At 41.1% G+C, this 14,904-nt stretch overlaps 1 protein-coding gene across 3 annotated transcripts; it reads left to right on the plus strand.

Annotated features, from left to right (window-relative positions):
* The first annotated feature begins 1,824 nt into the window (after positions 1 to 1,824).
* On the plus strand, positions 1,825 to 7,973 carry LOC119006889 (Down syndrome cell adhesion molecule-like protein 1 homolog). 3 transcript variants are annotated; one of them, XM_037076023.1, is made up of 14 exons: positions 1,825 to 1,983; positions 2,058 to 2,417; positions 3,104 to 3,232; positions 3,323 to 3,490; positions 3,568 to 3,638; positions 3,873 to 4,119; positions 4,217 to 4,303; positions 4,392 to 4,466; positions 5,145 to 5,273; positions 5,414 to 5,578; positions 5,931 to 5,983; positions 7,192 to 7,294; positions 7,416 to 7,446; positions 7,536 to 7,973. In XM_037076023.1, exons 1-14 carry the CDS (start codon positions 1,920 to 1,922, stop codon positions 7,591 to 7,593), a joined length of 1,740 nt encoding a protein of 579 aa, XP_036931918.1. In that variant the 5' UTR covers positions 1,825 to 1,919; the 3' UTR covers positions 7,594 to 7,973. The 3 variants fall into 3 exon arrangements, with proteins under 3 accessions (XP_036931918.1, XP_036931920.1, XP_036931921.1); XM_037076025.1 differs by having other exon boundaries at positions 1,831 to 1,983; positions 2,061 to 2,417; XM_037076026.1 differs by having other exon boundaries at positions 1,835 to 1,983; positions 2,079 to 2,417.
* Positions 7,974 to 14,904: the final 6,931 nt, after the last annotated feature.

The raw sequence follows: 14,904 nt of genomic DNA on the forward strand, positions 1-14,904 counted from the left end.
TCCTACTATTCTCAGACTGGAGTGAAATGTGTGTCACACGTGGCTCAGAGGTTGCAAAAATATCCTAGAGATTAATTAATTCTCTTTTCTGGTCTTTCTTTCTGTTTTTCATTCGTTGGTGTATTTAATCTCACAGCATGAAACATCTTGTGGATGGTTTATACTTGAGGACACAATGCCACCTTCTGGACTTGAAACATCATAATCTAAATTTCAGAGGAGACAATTTCCACAACGAGAGTCCGATGTACACATGTCCAGTTTGTCTGTGTTTTTCTGTCAAACGGATAATCTGCTGTTGTCATACATATATGCTCAATTTGAATCACACTATCAACACATTTTTGTTTAATATCAAAATCAATTTATTTCATGTAACTCAATTTAAACCCACTCACATCATTTTCCATTTTGGGCTTTGCTTATTATTATTATTGCTTATTTTTTATCATGTTTTCACATTTCAATGAGAAAAAGTTGCTCCTTCTTAGTTTCTGTTCTTGTTTTCATGTGAATTCTCAAGAAACACAGATTCACTCAGAATACTGATTTTGTTCCTTTTCTTACGCTGTATATTTTGTGTAGCAGTTAAAGCAAATTCACAGAAACTAGGGATGAGGCTTCTTTTCTGAATATGAGACGGAAATCCCCTTGTTGTGGCTGTGATGATTTTTACAGGAATTACAAATGTAATGACTGATGTGAGAATATCCTGTTAACTTCAGCTTGACTGTGTGCTTTTTAAATAATTGCTGTTGTATGTAACTTTCCCTTTTATTTTTATCATTTTCCCCTTTTATTGCTGTGCTCCAGAGCACCTTGTTAAAATCTACTCCAGTCCACAGCCACCCAAGGGCCAAAGTTGGTCCACTGTAAGGCTCAAATTGGACCGCCAGACGTTTCTACTGAAAGAAATATATAGTTATGTTTGTACTGTCTTTAAATATGTAGGATCCCTCATTAAAAATCAGTTTTTATGAATTGTCAGCCAGAGTGACACTGATTGATACAGGAAATCAGTCACTTAAACGGGACTCTGGATTCTAGTCCCATGAAAACCATAAAGTTTTAGGTCTGACTCTCCAAGGAAAAAGGTTTGGGCACCCCTGCTCTAGTCTGCATGTTACTAAAACAATACAATTATTCCACTGAGGAAAGTTTATGAAACTTTAAGGACACTATTTATTTCTATTTTTTAAATCTTGTACCATCCGTCGTCCTTAATGCATGTTTCTGTGAGCAATCAAAGAGGAAGTTCTGTTCTGAGTTACCAAACATCCAGCAGACCCAAATGTTCACTCAGCAGTCTAAGACACATACAAAAGTCCATGGCCCTTTAGTGAACCAGACTGTCTATTTTTGTCAGTATCTCAGGACTTAATGAGTTCACGTTTATGGAGATGTTCTTTGAGAGGATTATATATCCAAAACAATTCTGTCTTAGTGTTTACATGCTGAATGTTTTGAATTTATAGTCAGAGTGTTTAGAGTCTTTTGAGCTATTTTGGTTATTTTCTACTGGAATAAAATATTTTCAAATGTCTGCTTAGTTAAATTCCTGTGGATGCAAAGCTGCTCATCAATGGGAGAAGATTACTGTGTGATTTTTTTTGCGCTACATAGATTAAGAACAACCAACATGGGTGAAGACAGTGTGTTGATATCCTTGAATCTGTCTGTGTCTAATCATCAAAATGAAACAGAGTGCCATTTGAGATTAGGGGAACCAAAACCGCAGAAAAGGAAACAGCTCTTTTCTCCATTCCTCTTCTGCCAGCAGAAGTTGTTTGTGTGAGCATATCAAGGTCAGCATCATGTGATCTGAAAAGTTTCAAAGCTGAAACCACACTGTGGTTGGGTTTAGTGTTGTTTAGCAGGTGCACTAAATCCTTCCATTGAGTCTAAGACGAGAAAGTAAAATGAACTGTTTAGGAAACAGACACCTCCCTGTGTGTCTCAGTCTCTTCCTTTGTCTGCTTCTCGGTATGTCATTTTAATTCAGTGCTTATTCAACAATTGTATTTCATTCAACTTTACCAAATATTCCTTTTTGCCAGCAGGATTTTCTACTTTTTCAGGTGGTGTGTCTGCACAAGGCATCATAGCCACAGTGGGAACAGATGTCACTCTGGCATGCAACTATAATGCTAAGTACTATGGCAAGCTTTCTACATGCTGGGGTCGAGGACCCATTCCCAACAGTGGCTGCAACAACGTGGTGATCAGGTCAGACGGGACGTCAGTGACCAGCAGACTGTCAGAGCGTTACCTGTTCATGGGTGATCTCAGTGCAGGTGATGTGTCGCTGACCATCAGACAGGTTGAGGAGGGCGACTCAGGGATGTACGGCTGCAGGGTGGATATACCAGGCTGGTTCAACGATCACAAGCACGAGCAGACTCTGACGGTGATGGCAGGTGAGACCCACTGGGATGAATTATAATCTCAGCTAGGAAGGAAAAAAGTAAATTAGTATTGTGAAATATGTGTTTAGTTACAGAAAAAGATTAAGTGAAGTCTGAAAAATTCTCACATTAGAGAAACTACAACAATCATGTTTAATTAATTTAGCTCATGAATGACTCAAATGATTTATCGATACAAACTTTGTTGATAAATGTATACCATTACAAAAGTAACAAAAACTTAAGCACAATTATGATGTAGTTGTACTGTACTTGAATATTTCCATTTTCTGCTATTCTATACTTCTAATTTTTACATCTCAAAGATATTGTACTTTTTACTCCATAACATGTATCTGATAACTAACAGTTACTTATGATGTGATATTATTCATTAACATCATCCACCACTGTTTATTCAGGGGACATGAATGCCCTGAAATCACATTCAAATATGGCACAATATGGCATATATTTCTATATATCTATATATCTATATATATCTATATATTTTGGTATTTTGATGCTTACTTTGATCAATACTTTTGTCCTTATACTAAAATAAGCATTTGAATGTGGGTCTTATACTTGTAACAGAGTATGTCTACACCCAAGTATTACTACTTTTATTCAATTACAGTATCCTAGTCCTTCTTCCACCACTGTAGCATTGTGTTTTGTTTTCCTCTCTTTTTTAGTGCGTCCTAATCCAGTGAAAGTGGAGACACGAGAGGTGAAGGAGAGAGCCTTCACTGTTCGCTGGACTCCTGTGTTTGATGGCGGCAGGCCCATCACATCCTACAGGATTGATATCAAAAACAAACAGGGTAAGCACCGGAAATCTATCCCAGTCATTTTAATAGGATTTCAACATTCTGTGGCTAATTATACTGTATCTATACATTGCTATTGCACAGCTTCCTGGGATACTGCAATAACAACTGAAATCTCAAATCCCGAACTGACTCAGATGTCTCTGGTGGACCTGCGACCAGCCAAGACCTACAACCTTCGCATGTTTGCTACCAACAGTATGGGCATGAGCGAGGCCAGTAATGTTCTGACAGTGACGACTAAAGAAGCAGGTACAGTCACTCAGTGTTTTTGGGTTCAGGTAATTATTTTTTGCTGGATGGTCATTTAGAGTTTCATTTCCCTTCAGCACCAGACGGTCCACCCCTGGATATGGAGCTGGTGGCCCTCTCTCCTCAGAGCATTAAAGTCACATGGAAGGTAAAGCCTAATTGTATAACCTGAAACCAAAAAACACAGCAACATTCCCCAAACATATTTCTGATAGATATTTCTCAGATTGGGGGCCCTACATATCATCCTTTTAATTTAGACTTTGGGTGGCTGGAATTAGTTTATATTAAAGCTGAAATATGGAACATTTACATATAAATGACAGTCTTTTATATTAATGCCACTGTCAAGAGTGTCAATACTTTGTTTCCTCTTGACTAGCCTCCAAGGCTCGAGCAGAGAAATGGGGTTCTTCGTAGCTACAGCATTAGCTACAGAGAGTATGACCCTGAAGGCAGACAATTTAAAAGGTGGCAGCACCTAAGTGTGTCTGCCACACGGGAAGTAGAGAGCGTCATCCTGGGCAACCTGAAGCCTTCCACCAGATACGGCGTGATCATACAGGCCAAAACAAACGCAGGGATAGGACCTGCCTCATCCGGACCTCTCTGCTCCACTCTTGATGAAGGTATGTTTGGAATTTTACTGTTATTTTTAATTATGATTCCAGTTCAATATCAAGTAATTTACAGAGATTGGTAAAATGCATTTTATTGTTTTTCTAGTTCACAGAACTACAATACCGTCAACTAGCATGTCTGCTTCCACTGCGGCCACATTGTTGATCGAAGACTCTACAAGGTTCACTTCAGGTGTGTGTTATTTGAATGGTGAAATGTAACACATCTCAAGAACTATGTGGATTATGACCAGAACTTATTTTTTTTAATCTATCCTAAGTTCACACAACTACGACGGATGAGCCTGTTACTGCTGCCACACACTGGGAAGACATCACTGATATTTCCACGTCAGGTACTTCATGTATTTCATGTGGAGTTTTTAGCCTCTCATGCATGAACTGGTGAAAATGATCCATCTAGAGAGAGAGAGAGATTTTTCTAATGATAATATTTTTTGTCTGAGCATGAATATCATGAAAATCACCCAAATATGATATTCTTAAGCATATAAGCATTCTTAAAAGTAAAGAGAAAAAAAGTAAGTCCACGCAAATGGCAGCTCCTGTCTCCCACAGAAACAACTTCTTTTGAAACACCTCATCAGAAGTCTATCCTTTAATTCTGTGACTTTGTGACATCACACTACCTCATGATGTCATACATTTCTCTAATTTATGTCTATATTCATGGTAGGAATTAAGCTAACTGGAAGATGAAAAACACAAGAGACGTGGTCAGCAATTAGCTGAACAATCAGAGCAGATTGGGTATTCATGAGGGGGGACCTTTAAGAGACAGGAGCTAAAACCAAGAGTTTCAGACAGAGGGGGAAGACAGGGCTGCACCACTTAACAGTATGAGAAAACTGTTGTTAAATGCATGTAAACCTGTTCTAGTAGTAACCCAGAATAAATTTATGAGCCTGAAAATGTGCATAATGTGTCTGTTACAGCATTACATCTAAATTAACTTCTGTCCAAATACATCCTCTCCTCCTCTTTGTTAAACGTCTCTACTGTGTGTCCCCTAGTGCCCCCGGATCCCCCAGTGGTTGAGTTAAAGGAGGTCAGCGGTAATGCATTTTCTCTTTTATGGACTCCTGGGTTTGAAGGGGACAGCCCCATTACTGGATATTACCTGGAGTATAAAGCAGTTCATGGTAAGAAAAGATCTAAATAGAGTTATTAAATCATTGTCACTTCACTTAAATTCAACCATGAAAGCATTGGTGATATTCTCTAATATTCCTATTCCTAATATTCCTTAATAATCTTTTTCTTTTTTTTTTATTTCCCGCAGCCTTGTGGGATTACACAAAGACAGTTTTAGACTTTAGCCCCAACCAGACGGAGGCCACGATAATAGAGATGAATCCCTCAACATACAACGTCCGTATGTTCGCCAGGAACAGTTTGGCCACCAGTAAAGCCAGCAACATCCTCACCATCACTACTCGAGAATCAGGTGTTGTGTTTCTATTCTCACTGTCTCTTGTATGTTTCTGTGGTACACCAGGCAGGATAGGACTGGTGTTTTCATCACCCGACCCTTATTGATGCAGTGGTCCATTAACAATTGCTGAATTTGTCCCTTCTCTTTTTCTCTAAGAGAAGAAGTAGAGGGACTTGTTCACACCCCACAAGGCAGCCCAACACGCCATTTTTTAATACTTTTTTTCAGAATCGCAATTCCTTAGACCACTGAAATCACAATCTATGTTGACACGGCTTGGTTCTTTCTTCCATGTGTTGTTATTACATGTTTAGCAACACTTGAAAAACTCCGTCTTGGCTAATTCCTTTTGTTGCTGCATCAGGTCAGAGGACGATTGATCTTGTTACCACGGTATCCACTGATACTCATGCTGCTGTAAGTACAAAGTACCTCACTGTAAAAATACTCTGTTAGTAAAAATATAAATTATAAGTACTCAACACAGAAAAATGGCACAGTATATATTTTTATATACAATGATTATCACTGACACACTGATGTAAAAGCAGGACTGTGGTGTTGTAGTTGAGATGGAGCTCCTTTCCACTTACTCTTTTTAAATTTTATTACTGCAAGTTAATATTCTGATGATTGAGAAATCTGTTGTTTATTATCCATGTGATGCTTTGGTTTGTTATGTGAAAATTTAAATAGCAGGCCAAATGAGAAATATCTCTCAATAGAGGCTCAGAGCCGAAAGTAACATATTCACAATGCTACATTTGTTTAAAACACACTGTAGTTCAAAAAAAAAAAAAAAAAAAAATCAAATCAAATGAACCAATTTTCTGTCAACTTATCATTTCAGCTGTACGGGGATAAGAAACATATCTTATGAGCTCTTTGTAGGCTGTGGTTTGCAATTTCTTTAATGTGTAAACTAAGTGGTAGGTTAACTTGACTGACTAACAAACAATATGAATATTAATGAATGAACAATGAACCACATGGCTATGGGTTTGTTTGCTTATACTGACCAGTTCAATCCACAGAGCTTCTTGTAGCTCATTATTCTGCACACCAGCCCTATTTTCACAGCAGCCATTTTGACATGAAACCGCAGGCTAAGTAAACCCAGGTGTTATTAATAACATGACTTAAGGCACTGTACTTAAACAGAACAAAAGCTTCATTCATGTCATAAGTAACACCTGTGTTAACGTACTGTTTAGTGTCAAAAAGGACTTCTGTGAAAATGGTCTGTTGTTCAGCAACAAAGAAAGCAACATTAGCAGCTAGCTAGAAGATGAACATGGGCCAAGATTAGCATTAAGCAAGCTGTTTCTCTAAGGTGTCAGCCGAGGCCATAACAAACCTAAAAAAGGAGAATGAATTCATGGTCTGTAACACGACTCCAAATAAATGCTAATGTTTCTCTGTATCCACAGGACATGAAATTACATGGTTGTTGGTTAAGTTGTTAACCAAAACAACTACTTAATAACCTGGTGACTCAGAGGCTGTGTTTCTGTCAGCCTGTTTTAATGTTCTTCCTGTTAATGAAACTGTTAATGTTCACAAGAAATGTAGAGCTTTGTCTTCAGTGAATGCAAAGTTGCCCTGTTGCTGAACCCTTCTGCTAGGCGAGCGTTGATGAGAGCCAGAGCGGTCACCTGGCTGCCATCGTGGTGCCAGTGGTGCTGGTGGTGCTGACTGTTGCCGTAGTAACCGCATGGCAACTTCGAAGTGAGTATTCCTGATGGCGTTAACCAGGCTGATTAATGATCCTATTATAAGTATTGTTATTATTAGTAGTAGTAGTCTGAGGGCATATTTGTGTTTTGATCCTCACACTTTCTGTTCATAGGGATAAAGCAGAAAAAGGGCAGCCTGAGCATGTGAGTGGTTCTGGTATTTCACACAAATTTATAGAGGATTAAGCCTTCACAACTCACCTGTGCTGGACTAACTTGTTTCTCGTCTGCAGGTGGCTGCCTGGTGGAGCGCTACGCTACAGAGGCCCTGAGCCACTACAAGAGCTGTGAAACTCTCAGTTACTCCGTAGCCTAAAAGCTCACAAATGAGCAGTAGTTTTACATTTTATTGCAATGTGCCAAGGAAGATTGTGTATTTCTGTATCATTATGTTGTTGAGGAAGCAAACAACCTGCATCTTTAGCTGATTCAGACTAACCAAAGGAACAAATAATCTGAGAGAAACGTCTGACATCTGTTTTTTTTTGTTTTTTTAAACTTTTCAATATTTTCTTTTTCAGTATTAGTTTGTTTGTCTTGTTTATCTCATTTATATCTTTTACTGGATCTATTTTTATGACATTAACAATACAATATCATCAATCTGTATTGAAATGGTACCAAATTTCTGCTGTTTTTCTTTATGGTAATAAAGTTTAACAGCGTTTGTTTATCGTCGTGTCGTCTTACTTTATTGGGTAAAACATTTTGGTTAAACCACCAAAAAGAAAATACACAGGAGGTATTTACTAATTGGTTACCAGCCACATGCTTAACCAGATGTGACTGTTTGATGATATGCCAAAACAAATAAGCTGGGAATTTTTTTTTTAAAAATTCCAGTCAAATAATTGCAAAATCAAGTTCTATTACAAGGTCCCATATTATGAAAAACACATTTTCTCTGGTGTCTACATAAACTGGTCCTCCCTGAGCCTGCCAACTCCCAGAATGAGGAAAACAAATGATTCCTGCATGGTCACTGCAGCCCACCCACTGGCAAAACTGGCTTGTACAGGCTGTTCAGATTCAGCTCTTTTCATTACGTAATGAAAGGAGTCATTTTCATAGGCCGGCCTCCTCTGTGCGATGATAGGAGATATCTGAGAGGGGGGCGTTCATCTCCGAGGTGAAGTTTGGTGTGTCCAGCGGTAAGATAGCAGTGTTTCGCAATGTCGTCGCTCAAAGTTAGACACACAAATAGCTCTGCTGTTGGTTGTAAAAATCAACATAAGTGCCTATATTCAGTCCCAGCTACAGAACAACAGAAGAGACAGAAGTTGCATTTAATTTTTAACGGCAACAGGCCGGCTGCGGTTCATATTAGCTTGTATGTGTGTGCTAACCACTTCACAATGGACTGCTTCAGTAACAAGGGTCAGTATAAAGCTGGCTTTGCCTCGACACTGACCCTTGTGAAAGGATCAGTCCAAACCATCGGGACCCAGCAACTGCACCTGAGCCACAGGTAAGTGTCATCGCGGTTTGATAGTATTTACAGCTGCCTACGAGTATGGTACTTTCAGCTGGAAATTGGCTAACTAGTTAGCACTGCTTCGGTCCGCTATGCAATGGCGTTTTAAGCGAGTTTAATGTTAATAACATTACGATGGAGCTTGGTTGTCACAGTAAAAAGTCTGGGAACATGCAGCCTGGAGACAGAGACGATGTGAACAGTGTCCAAGAGTTTGGAGACTGTGCTGGAGACAAACACAGCTTTCGTTAGCTGTTAGCCATTAGCTTCATGGTAGTAATGGTAACAACACATGCAAACAAACTAATACAGACACACTAACCATTCTGAAATGTCCTGCTGCAGCCGCAGAGTCTGTACATCTTCAGGAGCATCTCCTTCTGAGTCCCATTCTGAGTCAAACTGGTAGGGTTGAACGAAAGCATCTCTGTGAGCCATAGCGATACATATATACATCCACCATAACATTAGCGCATGCTACCGCTAGCATAAGAGGCATCGTCTTCCTGAGAGGGGCGTGTAGCAGGCAAGGCAGGTGTTGACAGAGGAGCTCATTAGCATTTAAAGGTACAGGCACAGAAACAGCCTGCTCAGTAGAGCTCACTTGAGCGACTTTTAGACAGCTGAAATTCAGGACAACGGATGGGTTTGGGGCAATGCATATCGAATACAGTGTTGTTGGACTCCTGACAGCTGTGTGAAATTGATGAAAAACAGTATAATATGGGACCTTTAAAATATACTGTGCACATGTTTAAATTATGGCGACATTTTTAGAAAAATGTCTCCCCTGACTAAAAATCATTTAATGGAAAAAATTTGCTTCATCACTCTAAAAGTTTAATCTACACTTAGCAAGTGTCCATCATCTTAAAACTGATGAGAAAAAGACATTTAATTTCTACACCTCTCACAACCACTGACCCCCCACAACCACAAGAGGGCACCAGAGTCCCATCAGTGAGTTTGTGTAACCACTTGCTCACATCTCAGTTCATCATCCATGGAGCTGTCCTCTGGGGCCGGCACTGCAGCCAGCTGGATTTCCATCCATCTGTCCTGTAAATCTCTTAATTGTGCTAATTAAGGAGATGGGGGAGAGGAGGAGATCTGATACCTCAGAGGAGCTTTGAGGCAGCTGGGAGTCTCCTACTAATGGGCGATCACAGGAAGGGGATACCCAAGCGTGTGTCTCGTCGGGGGACCGCAGTATGGATCGATGTTTGTATGTGTATGAATGGGTGTTTAAAAATGGCTTCCTCTTCCTTTTGTGCTTGTTTATACTGTTTTCTAAAGAAAGCCTACTACTAAGCCGCCGATGAAGGAACTGCTGTTCTTGTTGTTTCTGTATTCGCGTGCTAGAATATTGCACTTCCTGAGAAGCGGACTAATTGTCCACAGTGGTGTAAATATTGCCTGATTATTGGTTTGCAGTGGTGGCTCACGAACTTTGAGCTGCTGACACACAAAGCCACAGTGCGCTGTGAGTCTGCGGCCCGTAAACACATCTCTACCACATCCCTCCTCTCTGGACTTCCTCTCATCTCTGGACCCCTCACTTCCGTTGCCATTCTCCATCTTCCCTCTGCCTCCTCACCCTGCTTTGCTTACACAAACGCCGGAGCCTTCCTGTCCCGGTGCTTTCCTCCATCTCTACACCTCTCCGTCCTCTTCTCCCGTCATTCGTCTTCCTCTCAGTTCAAGCCCTGCTGATTACACCGCGTACATAAACAGAGGAAAAGAGGCGAGGAAGGTTGTGGGAAGCACTGGTTGGACGACTTTGATGAGGTCGCTTTGATTTGCCACACAGCCAAAAACACAGTTTAACCCCCAGCCACCTCCACCCCCTCTCTTTTTGGTTCCACTTGGACCAAGCCTGCCACCGGTCAACCGCACAAGGCAACCAAACCAGTAGTCAATACGACAAGACAAGGAGCAGTGACACACATGGAAACAGCTGATCTGGCTGACCTGCAGTCGATCAACGATGTGTCATTGCCCCAACAGTTTTGTCACCTCACTCACGTCACGGCCCCCCCCCCCCACAACATCTTCTTCTGAGACTAAACATCCATTAAGGCACCGAAACAATGTAAGCCTCGCAGAGCTGTGTCAGCTGTATCTGGTAAAGACTTCAGTTTGAGATTGCAGGTGGGAGATTGAGGAAGGAGGAGGGAGTGTATGGTCATAATAATGGCAGTATTAGCAGTGGGGACAGAGTTAGTACTGTAATAAATCATGCAATTTGGTTCTGGCCACATCAAGGCACCAGCACTCAGGAAATGGAGACTGTGAACGGTACCACACACACCAAAGGCTGAGCTCCCCAGGAGGGGCTGGTCTCCAGGCCTTGTTGCCCCACAGCGGATGCACGACCCTGGGCCTAAGGAGCTGCCAGATGTTGGCCCTTCTGGAGCGCCTTATGAATTTGGGAACAGCAGAGCAGATGCGAGTATTGAACAGAGCGGGAATGAAAGGGGCAGGGAGTTGAGGTGGAACAAAGACGGGGGAGTGGGAGGGGGGCATTGAAGCAGTTTGGTGGCTGATGAAAGCAGTGCTAATTGAAGTCTTTATCAAAACCCCCTGACACTGGACCTTTTCATCTCGTCGGAGCTATAACATGCCTGAAAACAACGCAGAGCAGCAATCTTAAAGTCAGATCCATGACTTTTGCGTGAGCCGGAGGAGAAAAGAATCTGATATTCCTGCACTGATAACAAACTTGTTGAGAATGACGATGATCTCAAAATGATCCCAATAAAAATTCTACACATTCATGATGAGATGTGACAGTTCATTTGTGTGTGTGTTGATGTGATCTGATTAGCCAACCTGAGCCAGATGGAAGGCAGCGCACATGTTTGAAGGTCAGACATAACAGTTTCCATGGAGACATCCCCGAGTAGACCAAATAAACCAAGTAAAGTGCTGCACCGCACTGTCGCTTCCCCTGGGGGACCTGCGTCGGCCCGTGTGTGTGTGTGTGCGTTTGTGCGTATCGGTGCGTGTCTGCATGATTTTGCATGTGAGTATAGTGTTAAGAGCGTTTGTCAGGAGGTTTCAGTCATCACTCACTTTGCTTATTTTGCATCTATAAAGGCACTGAGATTAATTTTCATATAATTTCTTACTGCTCCTCAGTCCTGTAACTGCAGAAATTATTCATAAACTAATAATAAATCACAGCATGAGGCAACTTTGAAAATCTGTGAACAAACTACGTTTTAAAGTTTTTCAACGAAATCCGACTGACTGGTATTTTTACTTATGACAACACAGATTAAAAAAATGATTTAACGGCTGCAGCTGCGTGCTTTTACCCTTGAAACTCAAAGCCCTTGTGTTAAAACATACATGTGGATGCATACAGTCGTGCAGACTGTGTCTCAGTGATGCGTATGTAAATAAAATACCTCATGCAGATCATCATAGTATGTTATCATTGAACATATCTTGAGCTAAGTGGCAAATTTCAACCTTCTCGGAGGTCTAAGTTTCCATAGAAACACACAAGACTTTATATTGATGTAGCGCGTTTATCAAATGCTGAAAAAAAGAAAATGTATTTGGCAGCCAGTCATTGAGGACAGAAATAGCTATACTGACATGCTTGTTGCCTCCCTTTGCACACCCATAATCCTTAATGCTCGCAGATATTTCCATAAACGTTTGAACATCCAAAACCATATCTTGTACGATTCATATCACACGTCACCTCTCATTCAGGCAGCATTAAGTGTCAGGGCTTTGAACAGAAGCATGGGTCTTAATCTGTTTAAATGTGCTTCCTTCTCGAAACGCTAACACCACTGACTTGTGCTTTTTTTCATACACCTGCCCAGAGGCGAGTTCTAGTAAGGAGAGGCGTCGAATTGGAAGACCTCCATCGTCCTGGCAGCTGAACACAGTGGAAGTCTTGGATCTGTTCAGGGGGGATTGGACCAGCTGAGCTCTGCCATGGAAGACAAGTGGCTGGCGCTGTTGAATGGGAGAAAGAGTGTGGAAGGATGGAGATGGAGGGAGAGAGTAGAGGAGCGAGGGGGGGAGGGAGGAGGAGGAAGAGGTAATCACATCAGGGGATTAGTGGCTGTTATTAATGGAGGATAAGGCTCTTTGCTGTCACTCTCTCTATGCACGCACATACACACATCTATCTATCTATCTATCTATCTATCTATCTATCTATCTATCTATCTATCTATCTATCTATCTATCTATCTATCTATCTATCCCCTTGTTTCTACTCCGTAATTCAATTACATCTGTCTCTCCTCTCCTCTCCTCGGCCGACCTCTGGCCTACGGCAATGCGTTATGATTTTGGTTTGTAATATTCTCGCTACCTACTTCATGAGGGAGAAAAATGATCTGCTCCCGTGTGCAAATCTGTGTGTGTGTGTGTGATTGTGTTTGTGCTGGCATGCCACCCCTTGAAAGATGGCCATTCAGTGGTGAACAAACAAGACATTTGTCTAAAGTCTTGCATCACCTCAGGGAAGACTCTGTGGAAATGTGCTTTGCCAGGTTATCTTTGCTGTTATTTTCAGTCTCCCTGTGACTCACAGGAGCCAAACTGCATGGCAAGATTTGTTCAAAAAATAAAAAAAAATAATGCAATAAAAATAAATAACAACACTTTTGACACCTGTCTGTCATTTGTGCCACATGAAACGTTTCACCTGTTTCCTCACTGTGACATCTACACACACGAATTAACAGTGTAACCTACACATGTAGACACACATAGCTACTCTGAGGAGAGTGGTGTTTGTAAGGCAGGCATAGAGGACCATCTGAGAATAATGGTGGCTTCTTAAAGGTCCAGTTTGTAAGATAGTTGATGAGTCTTGTTCCCATCTCAGAGTGAAATTAACTAATTATATCTACTGAAATTACTATTATTTAGTCAGTATTTTGGGTACTTGTATTTTAAGTCTATAATTTGACTTGTAATGAAGTATGTATTACACCATGTAATCTACTCAATCACTTTTAAAATCATAATTGAGTACTGAGTACAATGTGAACTAACATCTAAACCTTTCATCTACGAATTTTGTAGCCAATAAGGTTATCTGATCTCAAACAGGCCAATGCAACACCTCTGATTGAACACTGCTGTTGATAAAGCATCAAATACCAACAGTTTAAAAGTAGCTAATTCTCTGAGTCACGTTTGTGAAGAATGCTTTGAACTCCTACTTAAGTATTATTTTACTTTCTCATTTTGTTGCTGTGCTCTGGTGCTCTGTACTTGACATCCTGGGAATGTGACTCAGCAATCAGCGATCTTTGTTTTGCGTCTACAAACAACTTGGACCGATCCTGCTGATTCTACCTTTGAGTTTAATAGACTTCGAGTTATATTCTTATGACATTCAGTTATCTTTGCACAGAAATGGCTGGTAGAAATGTCTTTCAGATACTTTTATTCTTTGAGTGTGTGTCATAGCCTGTACGTTGCTTGCAAACATCTGTACTTGTAAATGTATGTGGGTACTTTTACCACATCTGCCCAACATTGGCCTAGGTTATACACACATACATGTTTGTCTTGAGTGTTTGTATATTACTGTCTTGACTGACCTGAACAAAATGAATTTCCCTAGTAGACAATAAAGAACATCTGATCTAATCTAAACTACCTTTGTGGACCACTGTCTCATACTCCAGCCTTAACCAGCAGAACGTAATGCCTCGTTCCAACCCTGACCTAAACCTAATTCTAACCTTTACTCCAAATCCAAGTCTTAACCCTTAAACACTGACCAAAATGTCCTCACAATGCTGGTTTAAAGTCAAAATCTGTTCACACAAAGATGTAAGCACAAACACACACTCACACACACTTGCCCAGGCAGATGACAGTCACAATGGCTTCTCAGTGAGAAGATGTATGGGCCCGGGCTAAAGAGGCACATTTGCAGGCTCTTTCATCAGTGAGAATTCGCCTCAGCCTCGCAGAAAGCCACAAAGACTCCAGCGTCCCACCGTGAGCCGCGACACAGCTGCACCACAGTTTCATCATCTGAATGGAGTTTCACAGCAGTGGCAAGGAAACCAAAGTCCCCGAGCCCTATCACATCACCCGAGGACTCTGGAGGTGCAGCAGCATGTCAGAGGCGCTCG

Source organism: Acanthopagrus latus, chromosome 18 (genome assembly GCF_904848185.1).
Source record: "Acanthopagrus latus isolate v.2019 chromosome 18, fAcaLat1.1, whole genome shotgun sequence".
Classification (NCBI taxonomy): domain Eukaryota; kingdom Metazoa; phylum Chordata; class Actinopteri; order Spariformes; family Sparidae; genus Acanthopagrus; species Acanthopagrus latus.

Coding starts and splice junctions, on each gene's coding strand:
- LOC119006889 (XM_037076023.1), top strand. CDS start 1,920: ATGAACTGTTTAGGAAACAGACACCTCCCTGTGTGTCTCAGTCTCTTC. Junction 4,304..4,391: donor CTCTACAAGGTTCACTTCAG/GTGTGTGTTATT, acceptor ATCTATCCTAAG/TTCACACAACTACGACGGAT. Junction 7,295..7,415: donor AACCGCATGGCAACTTCGAA/GTGAGTATTCCT, acceptor TTCTGTTCATAG/GGATAAAGCAGAAAAAGGGC.